At 48.4% G+C, this 18153-nt stretch overlaps 1 protein-coding gene across 8 annotated transcripts in view; it reads right to left on the reverse strand.

Moving 5' to 3' along the window:
- ADAMTS14 (ADAM metallopeptidase with thrombospondin type 1 motif 14) overlaps positions 1-18153 on the reverse strand; it is a 40732-nt gene that overhangs the window by 13995 nt on the left and 8584 nt on the right. For 5 of the 8 annotated variants that reach the window (XM_054072084.1, XM_054072082.1, XM_054072078.1 and 2 more), the window contains exons 3-6: positions 17824-17980; positions 16395-16591; positions 6598-6681; positions 4654-4810 (exon numbers count right to left, since the gene is read on the reverse strand). In XM_054072084.1, coding sequence (XP_053928059.1) covers positions 4654-4810; positions 6598-6681; positions 16395-16591; positions 17824-17980 — 595 coding nt within the window. The remainder of the gene's footprint in view (positions 1-4653; positions 4811-6597; positions 6682-16394; positions 16592-17823; positions 17981-18153) is intronic. The other 3 variants (XM_054072085.1, XM_054072081.1, XM_054072079.1) reach the window with 1 other exon arrangement.

Below are 18153 nucleotides of genomic sequence, written 5' to 3' on the forward strand. Positions count from 1 at the left end.
AGGAGGAGAAAACAAAGAGGAAGGCACCGAAGAGAAGGAGTTGCCCAGGTCACTTGGATGGCAACCCCAGGACTTGTTCACCAGTATGATCATCCCAGAGGCCAGTGCCAAAAGCAGGATAAGGCTCACCAGCATCTCTCTGCCCTCGTGCCAACACACCTGGGCTGCCAAGAGGGCAGCAAAGGGGCCCACAGGTGCTTTATCAGTGTTGGTGACCACCACCTCCCAGCCCAGAAATGGCAACCCCCACATTCTTCTTTACTAAAAACAAGTAAAGAACAGAGGAAGAGAGAGAACAGAATGCATGAGGTGTTCCCCAGAACCCCACCAAAAACACATTCTTGCTCACCGCAGGCCACGGGGGACCCCTGCAATGCACCCGCACATGCACCCACACCAGCCCCAGGCACGGTGGGCACCCACCAGACAGAGCTGGGGAGGACCATGCACCCCCCAGCCCCCCGCCCTCGACCAAGTGCAGTGCAGTGGGGCAGCTGTGGGTAGGGAAGCCTTTTCCCCATCCATACAGCAATGTGGCATCTCAATTTTTGTTTATTTTCCTTTTCTTTCCACCTCATTTCTGAATCAAACTAAATTAATTCCTTGGCGCCTTCTGGAATTTACTTTCTCTTTTTTTTTTTTTATTTTTTTTTTAAAGACTAACCCTTTTTGGCATCAAGGGAAAGGAAGTTAGCAAAGGAAGAACTTACAGGTCAAGGTGGCAAAAGCAGGGCAGGACCATGCTGGATAACTCTGCCCTGGGATTATGGATGCTCCAAGAGGAAAGCTCAGTGAGCCAAGAGGGAAGCTGAGCTGCAACCGGAGGGGTGTGCTGATGAGCTGAGGGTGGATTCACACCCCTATGCCTGCCCTCCTGCACAGCCTGGCCGAAAACAGGGTACACGGAACCCACCCAGCACCATCTTCATGGGCCATTTGCTCCACACCTAACCAGTGAGTCGTGACTGGAAAAGGGTGGCAAGGAAAGGATGCAACAGCACTCAGCTTAATTCTGAAGCTGAATGGGCACGTGGGTCTCAGCGCCACGCAGCTGGCCAAGAACAAGAGATAACGGAAGAAATAAAACACTTGCTACAGCTCTGCCCTGAAGCCAACAGCAGCTGACTTCAGCAGATCAGTTGCCTGACGGGACAAGGGACAAGTTGCTGCTGTACCACCGGACACCCAAAAGTTACCATCACTCCAGGCGTGAGGCAAAACCAAGGGAGTTTGGGGCAAGCACTTCCCTCGATATTTCTACTCATAAGTTGAGTGGAGATTTTCCAGGGTTTCTATCTGCACTCACGCTTCTAAAGGAAACTTCTGTCGTCATAATAATTAAATTTTTCAAAACAAGCCTAAACACAAATCTTTGAAGGGTTCACACACGGTATTTTGTAAGAAGCGATGGATGCATGTTTGCCTGCACTCCAAGTGAAGAAGCTGGGTGAATCCAAGTGGCTGAGCAAAAAACCCAAGATTTCTCATTGCACAGAGAAAAGCAGAGAAAATTTACTTCTGCTTGCAAAGCACCACATAACCCCAGAGAAACCTCTTCAATGACAAGGATCTTCTCAAAGCAGCTTCAATAAATACACTTGGGGTTTTATTTACTGGGGCAAGTGTTTGTTTTAGATCATCCCCACGTTCAAGTGGGCGACGAGACTTAGTCCAATGAACAAATAAACTAAAAAACTTCAAGAAAGAAAGTGGAGAAATTACATGCTCAATGGGTACTGCAGTCAAAAGGAAAGCAAAAGTTAACATGCCAGACTAACAGCTTGAGAGAGAGAATCGGATCATTTGGTTTAACCTTATATTATCTAGTCTAATCTCAGATAAACCACTTTAAAAGATTCCACCCCATCCCCACCAATGGCAACAAAATCTTCCACAAGAAAAAGCATAGATGGGGGAAGTTTTCTGTACAAGGGAAGAGCAAACATATTTTGTCTAGGATGAAAATGGGACACGTTCCAGGCTCTGGATGTCTGGACAGGAGTGGGGACAAAGGAAATGAAAAAGTGGATGCCCAGAAAGGCACAACAGTGGGTCTCTCATAATTAAGACCCCAGTGAGAACTAGAAGAATAAAAATGTTCTCCACAGAGAACGATGGCAAGAAGCAACTAGTTGGAAAATACTTAATTGGTAAAGACTAAATAAGCCTGCAAACGCTTACCAGACATGCACATAGGAGGAGCAGCATGTCTTCACTGTACCAGCAAGACACCAGCCCGTTGCTTCCTCCAAATCCACCTAATTCTTTATGGATATTTGCTACTTGCTTTCAGCCTCTCTGACCTTCTGCATGGACCACCAGCCTTTACAAAGGCCAACTGTGGATGACTGCAGCGCAATAAATCAAATCTAAGCAAAAAGCATCCTCCAGCCTGGCCCAGAAAGCCCTTCGTGCCCACCTAACGCAGAGGGACACGGCACTCTCCTGATTTAGACAGGGCTTTAGCAGCAGCAATTAATCACTCGCGACCCATCTGTCCACCACCGAGAGGCATTTCCCTTGAATGGCAGAGGTTTATTTGCAGCCCAAGTGCACGGGCAGCCCAGCTCAGCTGCCCCTCTTGGCCCTTCCCATTCATGCCTTCCAGCTTCCCTTGATTCCCAGAGCAATAATTGCATCAGCTTTCCAAAATTACTCCGCATTGGCCATGACTCCTTCCATCCCATCATGGGCTAAGCTGTTGCCAGCACTAAGAAGTTTTTGTAAACCTCCTCAGGGCTCAGCATGGACCTAGAACAGAGAATAGCTACGCTGCAAGACCACAACACTCCGCAAGGACTTGCATCCAGCTTAACCAGTGCTGCGCTAGATCAGCGCTAGCCTGGTTTACCGGCCAAGGGGAAGTAAGTAACACAACACAGAAGGAGGTATGAGCCGTGTCTGGTGGGGATGGTTGGCTTGCCAGCATGGAAATAGCCAGGGCTAAGAGGACCTCATGAGTTAATGAGTCAGATTCCAGCCTCATGTCCATAGCTACATGGGCACACAACTGTAAGGAGTGATAAGGCATCAAGCTAAGCACAGGCTTGACATTTAGGCTCCCTTCCCAAGTCCCTGTGACTTGAAGGACTACATCCTCAGAGGCTTCCTTTCTCCTGCCTTGTTGATTTTGTCTGCAGGGTCTTTGGGGCAGGACTACCTCTGCCTTCAAGCTCAGCTTCAGGGCACACGAGCAGGGCAGATGCTTCCCAACGTACGTTCCACAGCAGTGGCTAAAGAAGCCAGCAGGAATTTGCCATCACCTCAGCAAGCCGCTTAGATACCACCAGTGAACACAGGCCATGAGCAAGTACTGGAGGTGCCATAGTCTGGTCCTTCACCGCATGTAGCTCTGAGCTGAAAAGGGGTCATATGGAGCTAAAAGGACATCGTTTTGAGGAAAAGGAGCGAAAGTAAGCAAACTTACTATTCAAGCAGCCCAAGAAGAGGGCAGCTCCCAGGGGGTGAGCAGCACCTGCACCTCGTGCCACGCAATACAGCCAAGCAAGGACATGGCAGCCATGGGGACTTGTGCAGAAAGCTACCATCTACCCCAGAGATGTGTGATAAGCAGGAAGCCAGATCCACAGGGAAAAGGGGAAGGAGCTGGAAAGAGCATCCTCACAGCAGGGCTACTCCATCTGTCTCACAACTCCTTTTCACCAAGGGGGAGTCCAGCAAGTCTCCCCCCTTTGCCAACATGCCAAAAAAGGTCCTCTCCCCAATGCCTTTGGACACAGTCACTTTGCCAGATAGGGCCTAGAAAAATGAAACAAAACCTGGTATTTCATCCACAGTGCTGTACAGCTCCAGAGAAGGAGCTCAAGGCAGGTCGATGCCTCAGCTGGAAAGCTGCTGGCGCAACCCAAGCTCTGCTCTTTGATGGCCAACAGCACATTCAAGACGGCTTCCAGACAAATATCTCCTGCTGTTCATCCCCTGCTGCGGGAAGATCTCCTCCAGCGTGGTAATCACAGTGCGGGCAGGACAACTGCAGCTCTCACTCCTCCCGTGCACACCACAAGGACTTGTGCTACAAATCAGTGTGACACTATCAGCGTGTTCATGGCATCAAAGGGAGCCTCCTCCTAATGGGAAATTCAGAACTTGCCAGCAGTATGGGAAAGAGGAGTTGGCAATGTGGAGGCAGCAGCCTCAGGAGAACTGGGAGAAGTCACTTCTCACGAACAAAGCATTTGCGTAGACTCCCGTAGACTGCAAAAAGATCTCCTGTTTGGCCCAAGGTTTACTCAGTGCTTCCATGTCCAAGTCATAAGAGGGCCGAGAAACTAACCAATGTAAAACTAGGTTTTAGAGGTCCTCTAGGTGACAGAAAGGATTGACTGGTGTGGTGAAGCTCCCTGTGGTATCCTCTCTTTTTTATGTTATTTCAAAACTTTTTAAGGCACTTTGGGACAAGGGGAAGATTGGTGAATGAAACCAAAGAAATGGCAGAATGAATAAAGATCATCTTTTATCCATTTGGGTTGATGCCCTGGATTAATTCTGTCTTTCTCCTACTTCATATATAAAAAAATACCAATTTTTATAACCTTGCTGGCCAAGAAACAGACTGTGTTTCCAAGAAATCCTCTCCCCTCGCTGCCTTTCCCACAGCAAACTGCACATACCTGATCGAGATAAATACAGTACCTTGCATACCTGCGGGACCAAAATCTTGCCTGGTGAGGAATACAGCGTGGTCATGGTACTCGGCATGCTCCGGGTCGGAGCGCTGCTGCGAGTGAGCCCAGCGGCAGACCTGCTCCAAGCTCCGAGATGGATTCCCTCGCTCTATCAGGCTGACTGACTGGGTAAAGAATTGGGGGGGAGGAGGGGGGAAGGAAGAAAAAAAAATAAAAAAGTTAGTAAAAAAAAAAAAGTTAGTGGGGGAGATGGAACCTGACAAGAGTTTTGGGGTTGGAAAGACCCTAAGCAGTGCTTCTTTATCATTAGAAGCAACATCACCCTGCTTTGCATCTGCAAAGCAGCTAGCATCTTGTTTTATTTAAAAACAGCAAAGAAATCATTCTCATAAATGGATGTGGTCTGGTACAGGAGGGTAAGTGCTTGGGGCAGCAGTATGTGAAAGAGGAGAGTGGCTGGGAAGCAAAGAGGATTCGGGTCCTCAGTTACTACAGAAGCTCCTCGAGACATCACAAGATGCTGATGCTCAGCAATGCTCCTCCATAAAAACTGACCCACAAAGCCTGAGACCCCCATAGAAAAATAGGTGGAGGTGTCCAGGTAGCATTCACCTTGTCCTTCATCTTTTATTTTTTTTGTTCAAGATTAGCATTTTTCAAAATTATGCTCCATAAAATAAATGATGCTCTCAGGTAGGTACCTGCTGAGCCACAGTGGTAGGCAGAAAGATAGGAAATATTATCTTTCTCCTTGCCCGTACGTGGAAGCCATGGAGGTTTTATCCTACAAAGTGCAAAGTGGGAGACAAGAAGCCACAGGAAGCTCAGGAAGCATCAGACCTAAATAGTGGTGAACTGAGATCTGTCCTCGAGTCAAACATTTGCTCATCACCCCCCACATCATCCCCTGAACCGGAGCAGTGCGGCAGCCAGACAAAGCAGCTGCCTCTGGGGTGGGTTTTGGGGAGGATAAATCATCCTGAACAGAGCCCTTTGTTTCTCATCCCTTCAGTTACAGGTTGTAACACTGCAGCTTTGAGTCTCTTCCTCTCTGTATAGCATCTTCCAGCCCAGAACACAAAGGAAGCCAGAAACATTACTGGATTTCTTGGGTGGAAGTGACACTTCTGGTCTCCTAGAAGCTTCCAAAAATGAGCCAGCCTCCATCCTTGGTGCTGCTCCCAAGAACCATTCCTGGGTGCATGTGGCTTCTGCTGGCCAAGCAGATTTCTGTAACAAGCAGGGTTTTTCCAAGACCTAATGGGGCTTATTTGTGGACCACACAAAGAGACCCCACTATGTTGACTCATTAATACCCTGACAGAACACTTCACACAGGATAAGGCTTTGCTGCAAGAAGTATAGCAAACCACATCATTTGAAAGAAAATCTTTCAGCTGCCAAGCTCAAACGAGCCTTAGAAAACAAATGCAACCTGAGAAACCACGTGAAACCTTCCTATGCTTTTCCTGCCTCTACCCAAGGCATCCAAGAGCTGCAGGACAGCCAGTGAAGCCTTCCAGGGCTCCTGAGTCAAGACTGGGACAAAGGAGATCCCGGCCTCAGCTTCTCCTCACGAACACCCAGCTCCGGCCAACTTGGGAAGCCACCTTTGTCCCATCATCTACTGCCACTCTAGAGCTTCCGAGGAAGCCTCTCGTTGTTTGCCCCCCACCCCACAGGAAGCAGATGAAGTCTGATGGCAGCCACCCACCATCCCCCCCGGGACCCCGCTTTGCCGTGGGGCTGGGGAGCCACAGGGGTCTCCAGCCACCGTGTCGCTGAATGCTCGCCGGCCTTGGGAGAAGCAGCAGATGACTGGTGCACCTTTATCACATTTCAGCAACCCTCCTTGCCTTGCAGGGCAGGGCTCAAGCCACCAAAGCAGCCAAAAAGCAGGAACCAGCCCGAATAGCATCTCATTCTCACCATACCCAAATGCTGTATTTACCTGGCGGTATCCCACCATGATCATCCTGACCAGCACGATGTTGATGTGAACACCCAGGGACTCATCGTGATAAATTTCATCCACCTGATAAAGGGAGAGAAATAAAACAGAGATGTTAAAACCAGCTCTCCAAGACCCTTCTGTCCTCCATGCTCCCATGTTCAGCATCCTGCCCCACTTCCCAAGACTGTATAATCACAGAATCACAGAATCACCAGGTTGGAAAGGACCCATTGGATCATCGAGTCCAACCATTCCTAACACTCCCTAAACCATGTCCCTCAGCACTTCATCCACCCGTTCCTTAAACACCTCCAGGGAAGGTGACTCGACCCCCTCCCTGGGCAGCTGTTCCAGTGCCCAATGACTCTTACTGTGAAGAATTTTTTTCTGATATCCAACCTGAACCTCCCCTGGCGGAGCTTCAGGCCATTCCCCCTTGTCCTGTCCTCAGTCACTTGGGAGAAGAGCCCAGCTCCCTCCTCTCCACAACCTCCTTTCAGGTAGTTGTAGAGAGTAATAAGGTCTCCCCTCAGCCTCCTCTTCTCCAGGCTAAGACTAGGTGCAAAGATTTAATCTCCCTTTTCCCACCCCCCAGCTTTTTATTTATTTTTTGTTGTTTAAAAGTCAAACAGTCAAGCTGGAAAAAGCCATATTTCCCCAGGAAAGGCGTCTCAGATGGCCAATGACATCACCCATCCCATCAAGAGAGTGGAAGAGGGCTGTGTTTTCCACAGGGCTTGCCTCCACCACCAAGCAGCTCACAGAGAGCCATTGATCCCGCAAAGTACAAATTCCCCAGGTAGAAGAAAATGCTTTGGACTCCAGCATCCTTGTGTTTGGTGGACAGAGAAAAACCAATTTTTGCAGAGAGGTGAGCGATCGTATCAAAGCAAGGGCATTACTCAGTTATACCAGTGAGTCAAAGTTGACTTAGCACTTCAGAAACCCCAGGGGAAGAGAACACAATGAAAACAACAGGGAGGGCTCGTGAGTCAATAGAATATCTATCAAAGTTGGCTATTAAAGATGACTGCAAAGGAAATAATGAGCCACAACCTTTTCCCTGTGTGTTTCTAGGATGTATAAACAAATTCCACCTCTAAGTGCTACCAAGGAAGACAACATCCAGGTGAGAAGGGTCCCTGTGAGCTGAGCTGGTGACAGTTTGCCACTGAGAGAGGCCCTCAGTGGGCAGACGTAAACCCACACAAGCACAGGAGATACTGCACCAACCTCATCTACCTGCAAAGCATGTGTGAAAATATAATTCAGAAAAAAAAAATATGCTGATTTTTAGAGAACGGGACTTTCATAGCCCCTAAAAGTCTCCCAAATGAACACTGCCATAAATGGAGGTTCACTGCGGAGGTTGAGGAAGTTAAATCAAAACCATTTTTAATAATGATTAGAATTAATGTTTAAATTAAAATACCTTTTCTCCACTTTGTTCAAGAAAGAAATAATATGCCTCAGCCCTATCATAGCTTTCCAGACTAGATAAATATCAAAAGCCAGATTTATGGAGATTTGCTCTTTTTTCCTCCCCATTCCTTCTTTTTTGGAAGTTTACAGATGAACTCAAGGGTTGGGCAACAGCCATCCCTTTACCGCTCCCTGCATCCAAGTCTGTCATTTCCCAGACTGCTCGAGTGATTTGTGAGCCCTCCTCTTCCCTCCTGATTTATAGGTTGCGCTTCTGTTTGAAATACCCACTTGGGTCATTTTTAAACCTAAAGACGCAGCATTAATGCTTCCCCATGACAATTAATACTCCCACGGAGTGGCTCCGAGCTTTGCAGACAGGCGATGCAGGTCCTGAGCCGACCACATCTTGACTGTAGCAAAACTGCTTTTAAAAAAAAAAATCAATAAATAAATCACCAGTTCATCTCATTAATGCATCCCTTTGGATGCAAAGCCCCACAAGGTCGTTGCTTCATCAGTGTGGAAAGATAACGCCACTCAAGCCATGCTCAGCTCACCCCTGCTTATTATGGTTGGGATGTTCCTTCACGCTGCAACAGTGCCTTTTAAAGGCATTTTGTAAGAAAAAGAAGAACATGATGAATTACTTCTGATGCTAACTCTTTCTTGGGGAATGTGTGCAGATGGGAAGAAGGTCACGCAGCACCGCAGCTGGGCTCCTGCAAACATTACTCATACCTACAGTCCCACCAAAGCATATTCATCCCAGCAAGGAGCTGTAACATCTCAGGGGGGTCATGCTCACCCGTGGGATTTGGACTGTAGGAGGTTTTGGCATCGCAGAGAAAATATCAGTGGATCTGAGAATTCCCACATCAGAAGTCTGACCGTTTGCAAAAATATTCCAGCTTTAATGTGTGTTGTATGACAGGTATTACGAAAGGGTGAGAAATGGGAAAAGAGGGAGAAATGAAAAATACGCAGAGAGCTGGACCTAGCGAACAGCTCAGGGCAACAAAGGGGAAAATAGCAATTTCCTTCACTTTCCCAAATCCTTCTGCATTTCCCTTCACTCCCAGCACCTGTCAGCAGCTGGAGCACCATCAAGCCTCCGCTCAGTCAGCACCTCAGCATCATCCACCACCTGCTTGCTCCCTGCACCCAAGGACCCTTCGATCCATTGGGATGAACAGGATTCTTGCCTTAGGGACCACTCTGCCAGACAGAACTCCCGGCGAAGCTGATGCCTGACCTTGCCATGACTCAGAGCATCCGAGGGAGCAGCACTGACTTTTCCCTTCCTGCTCAGGATATTTTGGCAGGATACTCAGCAGACCTTGCAGACAGTGGGAAAGGATGCTCCACAACGACCTGACGCGGAGCATCCCAGCCAGTGGAAAAAGTGGAGGATCATACAGGGGAGAATCATAGAATCATAGAATCACTAGGTTGGAAGGGATCCACTGGGTCATCGAGTCCAATCGTTCCTAACACTCCCTACAACCATACCCCTCAGCACCTCGTCCACCCGTCCTTTAAACACCTCCAGGGAAAGTGACTCAACCCCCTCCCTGGGCAGCCTCTGCCAGTGCCAGTTCTTGGCCCCCTGGGCACACTGCTGGCTCATGTTCAGTCGCTGTCAACCAACACCCCCAGGTCCTTCTCCTCCGTGCAGCTCTCCAGCCACTCTTCCCCCAGTCTGTAGCGCTGCATAGGGTTGTTGTGCCCCAAGTGCAGGACCCGGCATTTGGCCTTGTTGAACCTCATGCCATTGGTCTCGGCCCAGCGGTCCAGCCTGTTCAGATCCCTTTGCAGAGCCTCCCTACCCTCCGGCAGATCCACACTTCCTCCCAGCTTAGTGTCATCTGCAAATTTGCTGAGGGTGCACTCAATGCCTTCATCCAGGTCATTGATAAAGACATTGAACAGGGCTGGACCCAGTACTGAGCCCTGAGGAACGCCACTTGTGACTGGCCTCCAGCTGGAGTTAACTCCATTGACCACCACTCTCTGGGCCATCCAACCAGTTTTCAGCCCAGGAGAGTGTGCGCCTGTCCAGGCCAGAGGCTGACAGTTTCTGAAGCAGAATGCTGTGAGAAACTGTGTCAAAGGCTTTACCGAAGTCCAAGAAGACTCCATCCACAGCCTTTCCCCCATCCAGTAGTCGAGTCACTTTGTCATAGAAGGCGATCAGGTTAGTTTGGCAAGACCTAGAAAGCGGAAAGAGGAGCTGCCAAGGCAAGAGCATTGCTCCATGCACCTGACCTGCCCCACGGCCCTTCTCTCAGCAATGTCTCTTCCCACCAGTGGTACCTGCAAACAGACCCCAGGTCTGAGAAGAGCTCCCTGCCCCAGACCATGCACCCCAGACAACATTAGCTACCTTGGGAGAAAGAAAATTTGGGGACAGCAGTACTTTTCGCAGGCATTCACAGTTCACTAAACTCATTAACCCCCTCCCAACACGGCACATCCCTCCTCAGCCTTGCTAGAGAAGCAACTGTGGGCAGTAGCAGGACAACGAGCAGCTTAGGAACAGCTCATTAAGGGACTAAGACACAAGAAGTTGTATTACCTCGAGATGGGGTTTAAGCCTCTTTAAAGCAGGGCTAAAATCCCACTCTTCCCGCAGCTGGCAGTGTCCAGCTGCCCCTCCAGCCTCTGAACCAAAGGGTTAACTCCAAACCCCATCCCCTGTTTCGTCTAGGGCAGGCAGAGATCTGGACCTAACAGACAAGCAGCTCAGCGGCAACCTTTACAGTTAATTCAGAAAGCAGATGTGGAATCAGACTGCCCAAGGCTACAGGTTTCCCTTAATAGCCAAATATAAATAATTGATTGAGAAAAAGAAATCAAAGAGGCTCAGCGCTTGCTAACCCACAGCCCTCATGTTTCTAAGGGGAAGCATCAGGAGGGTCAGCATCCCCCCCAGCGCCTCGGTGCCTGCCGAAGGAGGGGTGGGGATGGAACTGAGAGGGTAGCACCACCTCTCCGCTGCCTGCCCTGGAGCTGGTTCAAGACAGCAAAAGGGATGGAAATGGGCCTGGAGAGCAGTTTGTGGGCTTTACAAAATTCCTGCCCTCTATGGATGCCATTACGTGAGTACACGTCTTCAAAGAAAAATTCCTCCAGAAAATACCTCTTCAGTAAAGACTCCACTTAAGGAACCCACCTCCCTGAAGATGGATGGGATAAAGATCTTCTTATCCCTCTCGCTCATGTGGTTACATGCCCAACCTGTATAATATCACCTGGCAAGAAACGCTCTTCGATTTCATTTAAAAGAGGATTTACTTTCTCCTATTCAAGACCAGCCCTCAAGGCTGTGTGTTAAGCGCAATGCAGCAAAACCCACCAGCCCGCAGGACCCCCCACAGGCAACTCCAAAGCCCTCAACCCTGCGATGCCAAGGAGACGATGTTAAACTTTACACAGAACAGAATTAAAACCCTGTGCATTCTCTCTGAAATACTCAAAGAATTTGCCAAGCGTATGTCTCGTCCCCCCCCCAGACCCTCCCTGGCACTGGAAGCGAGCAAGGCTGCCTACCTAAATCCCTGCAAGCCTCTGGCCAGCCCCGAGTCTGCAGCCCCAGACGCGAGATCTCGACAGCAAACCACACTGGCAACGTCTAGACCTCGCCGTTCTTCAGGGAAGGAAAACAAAGAGAGAGACACGAGAAGAATTTGCCAAACCAGCAGAATAGCTGACATTTCAAAAGCCCAGATCGCTTACTCAGAACAGCCAAGTCATCTTTAAGCTCCTCTCTTTTATTCCCTCGCTCGGTTTTCATGCTGGTGGATACACCTCGAGCCCAACTGCTGGGGCAGAGGGGGTAGGAACAGAGGTAAAAGTCTTCCTGATCACATTATTGGGCTTGCTACGTGCACTTTCTTCCCCTGCAAAGGGCTGACCATGTTACCCACCCTTACAATACAAAGGAATGGAGGACAGGGGAGGTTTGCTCTGCACAGCAAGACTCTAGATTTTATCACAGCTCCCTATGCAACAGGCTATGTTGTCCCAAAAACATAGCAACAAACACGTTGAGTCTATACAGGGGGTGGGACAAACTGCATGCATGCGTAAGAGAGACATCAGAGGTATTTTTTATTATCATCAGACAACAAGGAGATGGCTCATGAACCACTCAGAAAATAAAAAAAACAAACATATGCCAGATGGACTATAATTTGCCCATTATTTTAGACCGGCCTCCCTCCTGAAACAGCACCAAGCTCATCAAATCAGTGTCTTGAGCAATCCACACTCTGGCTTGGCTTTTCAGATAATCCCAAGTTAAAAATAATTTTTTTTCCCTAACCCTCTCTCCCATGGGTTCTCAGCAGCACTTTGTCACTCAGCCCCTGGAAACGATAATTTGGCCAATGTGCCGGAGGTGAGCAGGCAAATCCAAGTCTGGAGAGGGCTCTAACTCACAGGGTTCCCTTAGTAACTCAAAACAATGGGAAAACATCAAGTAGCTTTACATCCTTAACCAAATCATGGGCAATATCCTTAACCATTTGACGCGAGGGCCAGGCTGACCCAAGCCCATGGCTCAGCTTGTCCCCTCCAGGCAGCACCAGCCCAGGCTTTGAGAGCATCAGAAGCAACTGGTGGGAAGTTTGAAAGAGAAAATCACGCCTGGGTTTTTTGAATAGCCAACTCAGCCCCAGGCTTCATTGAGTAATTTCCTCCCACAGAGCCCAACTGAGTGACAAGAGGCTGAAAAGCAAAGCAGGACACAAAATGTTTCCTCTCCTCTTCCCCTCACAGGGTGCTGAATTCCCTCCTGGTCCCCAGCCCTTCTCCCACCCCTCAACCCTCGAACACAGTCATAGTGGCTGCAGGCTGCTAATTTCGCTTTGCTAGCATTGCAATCCTTGCCACGGGCAGCAAGCGAGATAGGAAAACCGCTTCCCCAGGTTGCCACATCGCCAAATATTCACCTCAAGAACCCAACATCAGGGAGGGGAACAGGTTTTGCTAGGGTGGACACTGTGATGCTCAGCTTGGAATTATGAGATATGCTCAGATGCACCTTCTCCGGTGTGCACAGGAAGAGGTGGCAAAGGCATTTTAGCAAGCCAAACCTCCAACTTCTGGTGCAGAGGCTGGCAAACAGCTCAAAACAAAGAAGGTCAAGCTCATATCAAGCTTACTATCCAAACATTGCAAGGGAAAAAGGACAATGTGAGAATGTATTGAAGTCAGGATGTATTTCCCAAGCCTGTGACCCTTCTAGTGCCGCTTGCTTCAACCTGACTCAAAATCCTCGTGTAGGCTCCAAGACAAGAAGCGTATGGCAGGCTGGGAATGCGGGCTGGCAGCTGGGAGCTAGCGGGGACGGCAGCCTGCAGGGAAGTTCTTAGGTGCACAAAAGGAGCAGTCATCCTCATGTCAGCTTCCCAGGATGGACATAGCGCTGTTTAATGAAAAGCCCGGCATTCACATTTCTGCCAACAAAATAAGTTGGGTTGTTTTTTTTTTTAAAAAAAAAAGTTCTCCGTGACGAATCATTTATCACCGAGTTTCAGCCCACACCAAGTTCTTAATAGAAGGGTTTGTGTCTGACGAAAAGCCTCAGGACAGTACCTACAGCAGCGCTGTGTTAAGCCAAGCCTGCAAAGCGCTCTAGGAAGGGGCATGTGTCCCTGTGTCCCACCATCCCCTCGGCACTTAATGAGAACCCTGGAAAAGGCCAGGAAAGTTTATCTTCAACTTCCAAGCTCCCTGCACCCTTTCCCTGGGATAGATCTTGATAGGAAAACTCCTGGAGGCATTCCCAGCTGGCTCCCATGCAGGATCTCCCCAGCTTATTAAGTCCTTTCCTCGTCAGAGGGCTGGCCAAGCCTCTCCTCCTTTCCCTTGCCTCCAACTAATGGGATTAGTGTTGAGCTGTGTGGTCCCAGAATGCTCCTCCCCACCAACCTCTGGCACCCTCCTCTCTTTCTCCCTCTGCCATCCAGGCCAGAAAGCATTTTTTTTTCTGCTGAATCGGGTATTTTAAGGCAATCCGAGCCGGTAAGGAAATGAGGCGGCGCCAAGGGAAGAGGAGGCAGACGGAGGTCACGGCAAAGCTGGAAAGAAAACACACTAAAACCAGAAAGAAAAAAGGGGAAGGGGGTAGAGGAAGAATGTATAGAAGGAAATACTACTTGCGGAAGTATTTGATGCATGCATTATCTTGTTTTTTCCCCCCCTTTTATTGGTGCTGCTTTTTAACCTCTTTATTTAATTCATTTAATTCATTTATTTAAGTCTCCAGCGCTGCCTTTATTTGAATAGACAGTGGTCCTCCCTTTTCCCAGCACAGCATCCTATGCATTCACTCCCTGAAAAGTCCTGCCCACAGGGTATAAACCATGAAATGCGCCTGAAAACCAACCTTTTGATTAGAGCTGACAACCCCCAGCCACTCAAACCATCCTCTCCCTCTAGATCGGAAAGGAAAAATGACATCATCTCCGACCCCCGTAACGTGGGAAGAGCCCTGGGTCAGAACAAGGAACCCTGCGGCTTCCCCCTTGCAGAAGGATTTAATAAGCAAAGGGTTGAAACTTCCAGAGATTGAATTTAAGTGATACTGAGAGCATCCTACCACAAGCACCAGGATAACACACTGGGGAAGAAATTGTTTCAATGAAGGCGTTTGTGTTTTAAAACCCACATCTTCTCTCTTTGAGACTGGCCACATTATGCTTTGCCTCTAATCCCGCATATCCTTGCTCCTTACGTTGATAATTTTCCCTTTGTTACTGCCAATGTGGCTCTGAGCTTGCCTGCTAGGGCAAAAATAACTGCCAAACAAACAACAAGTAAAAGCATCTTTATAGCTCAGCTATTTCTGAGATGCTTGCACCTTTCCATCGCTATGCAAAGGAGTACTTAAACAAAAATAAATAAATAGAGGTGACGATAAAGCATGGAAAACAAAACAAAAATCAGAGAGCACATGAAAGAGAGATCTTTGTGAACACTGACCCTATTTGCAGACACTCAGGTGCCGGCAGAGCAAACCTCCTGCAAGATGACTGGCTGAATAAATATTGATCCTTCCACATCTTTCAGAACTTGGGGAATATGTACATTTTTATCTTAAAAATGAAAAAAAAAAAAAGAGGTGTTGGGAATGAGCACAGGCTGCCCCATGTCACTGGGTGAGGAGCGGTGCAGAAGTGACTGCTGCAAAGCTGCCATAAACTCCTTTCCGAACACACGTGACTAATCCTCCAGGTCCACAGGTTTTCCAAGAAACATGAAAAACTTCTGAAAATCTGTAAAAATTTCTCCCCTTCTCATCAACAGATATTATTTGAAATAAACATGATCATTTCAAAATAAATAAACACCATAATTTCAGACTAAATAATCCACCATCCTCTTTCAGAGATTTTGGCCACAGGGAGATGGTCTTGGCGGCCCAGATAAACAGAAGATACTCTCAGACTTAGGTGACAGACAGTGATGGCAACCTACACAGAATCACAGAATCACAGAATCACAAGGTTGGAAAGGACCCATTGGATCATAGAGTCCAACCATTCCTAACACTCCCTAAACCATGTCCCTAAGCACTTCATCCACCCGTTCCTTAAACACCTCCAGGGAAGGCGACTCGACCCCCTCCCTGGGCAGCTGTTTCAGTGCCCAATGACTCTTTCTGTGAAGAATTTTTTTCTGATATCCAGCCTGAACCTCCCCTGACGGAGCTTCAGGCCATTCCCCCTTGTCCTGTCCCCTGTCACTTGGGAGAAGAGCCCAGCTCCCTCCTCTCCACAACCTCCTTTCAGGCAGTTGTAGAGAGCAATAAGGTCTCCCCTCAGCCTCCTCTTCTCCAGGCTAAACAACCCCAGCTCTCTCAGCCGCTCCTCGTAAGACTTGTTCTCCAGCCCCTCACCAGCTTTGTTGCTCTTCTCTGGACACACTCCAGAGCCTCAACATCCTTCTTGTGGTGAGGGGCCAGAACTGAACACGGTATTCAAGGTGCGGTCTCACCAGTGCTGAGTACAGAGGGAGAATAACCTCCCTGGACCTGCTGGTCACACCGTTTCTGATACAAGCCAAGATGCCGTTGGCTTTCTTGGCCACCTGGGCCACTGCTGGCTCATGTTCAGAACCTACTGATGGACAGGGGTCCATCAGCTCTACTACACGCCAGACCCTACTGATGGACAGGGGAATGTGACTGAGTTGAACATAAAAGGGCTCTGCTCTCCATCACTCCAACTGTCACAGTTATTAAATGCCAGAGGTGGCTCTGTGAAGAAACAGAACTTTCTCCTCATTCAAAACACATTTTTTCCAGGTAACAGATCTGCAGCATCAGAAGAGCAGGAATCACCCCTGACAAAGCCAAGCCTTACTATGTTCATGAGGGTGAGGACGTAGTTCTGGACGTGTTCCTTCCCATGGAAGCGTACGACTGAGTCATCCACCGCCAGCAAGACCTCAATGTTGTAGTCGTCCTTCCTGGCATGGCGTCTCTTGCGCTCTGCATCCCCCAGCTGCTCCGTCATCAGCTCCAGGGAGTTGGGAAGATCACCCACCTGTACACCGGGCACTGAGCAAGGCGCGTAAGGAATAAGAAGAAACAGCTATTGAGGTGACGTGACACCACGGTGACATTCCAAAAAAATATAAATCAAACAGGAAAAATAACTGGGATATTTAACTCCAACAAGGTCATTGATCCAGCTTATTATCTGGGGAAAGGTTTCTAAACTGGGAGCAACCGGAGCCAAGTGATACATATATGTCACGATAGTCCTCCACTGCCCATTAGGTGGTTGCAGGACACCTGGGTAGCTGGGGAGGACACGTGCAAAGCTGAGGGCCGCTCTTCGAGAGCAACTAGCTGAAGCCAGAGCATCCTTCATCCTTCACCTCACCCTTCATCCTTCCTTGCATCCTTCCCCTAATCACCCAGCAGTCCCTCCAAGGCTCTCAAATACAATTCCATTTCCACCCTGGAAAACTTTCAAACTTCTTCAAAACTCAGGAAATGGACTGTGGCGTCTTGAGAGGTGAATAAACATCAGGGAAGGCTAATGCTTCTGTAAATATAAATAGGTTTATAAAGTGCTTTTGCACAGCATTGACCCCACGCTTGCTAACACTTCTAGTTGCGCCCAGCTCTGTGTGGATGGGACAGGAAGCCAGCAGGCAATTTATGCACACACAGTGCAGCACACTGTTATGTGATGCCGTTAAGAAAAAAGCCAATTTTTCTGCTTCAAGGCAAGGAAGGGAAAAAAAAAAAGGACAAGGCACTTGAAAAGTGAAATTAACGATGAATGCTGGGAAAAGGAAGGATTTCTATCTGTTAAAAAGTCAAATTAATGCCACATTTCACAATGTATAGGTGATTAAAACAAGACCACAAGAGCTACATCTCCAAGTCACATCTGGTAGACAAGTTGGACCAAGTCTGGCTCCTCCTGACTCCTTAACTCTTAAGTCCCGACTCTGCTTCCCATCCCAAGTCCAATATGATCATCCATGGGCCTAATCACACCCACCTAGGAGGCACTTCCTCTTTGAAGAAGAAGAACAATAACTCATATAACTCATCCAATATTAACCAAACTTGGAAGAATTTCAAAGTTCCCAACAAAAGCCCAGCATTTTCTTCCCTTTCTTCTCACTGAAGACCCAGCTGGCAGTCAAAGCCACCTCAATCCATAGGGTGAGATGTGCAAGCCAGAGGGCAAGTGGAAGGAGAAATCCTTACACTGCCCTCAAGAGATAGTTATTATCAATTGCTGGGAAAGACGAAATTCCAGCAGTCCCTACCTTCAGGGTGCAGGTCCTGGTGCGGCTCAGCGCTGTCCTGACGGATAGCCGATCGGCGGTACACCACATGGGCTCTCCCGTGCTCCTCCGTCTCCTGCTGCCCTCTCTCCAGGGGCTCGATGAAGAACTCGCTGTTGTCTGTCCGAATCAGACCAGCCTGGACTCCACAAAGAAATAAAGAGAAAGGAAAAAAAAGGTGTGTTTTCATATGCACATTTGTACACACACACTGAATACACTCATTAAAGATCGATGCAGAGCACGCAGGAATGCAAGGGCGTAAACCACCACAAATAAAGCAGATGTCTTGTTGCTACTCCATTTCACTGC

Source organism: Cuculus canorus, chromosome 7, assembly GCF_017976375.1.
Source record: "Cuculus canorus isolate bCucCan1 chromosome 7, bCucCan1.pri, whole genome shotgun sequence".
Classification (NCBI taxonomy): Eukaryota; Metazoa; Chordata; class Aves; order Cuculiformes; family Cuculidae; genus Cuculus; species Cuculus canorus.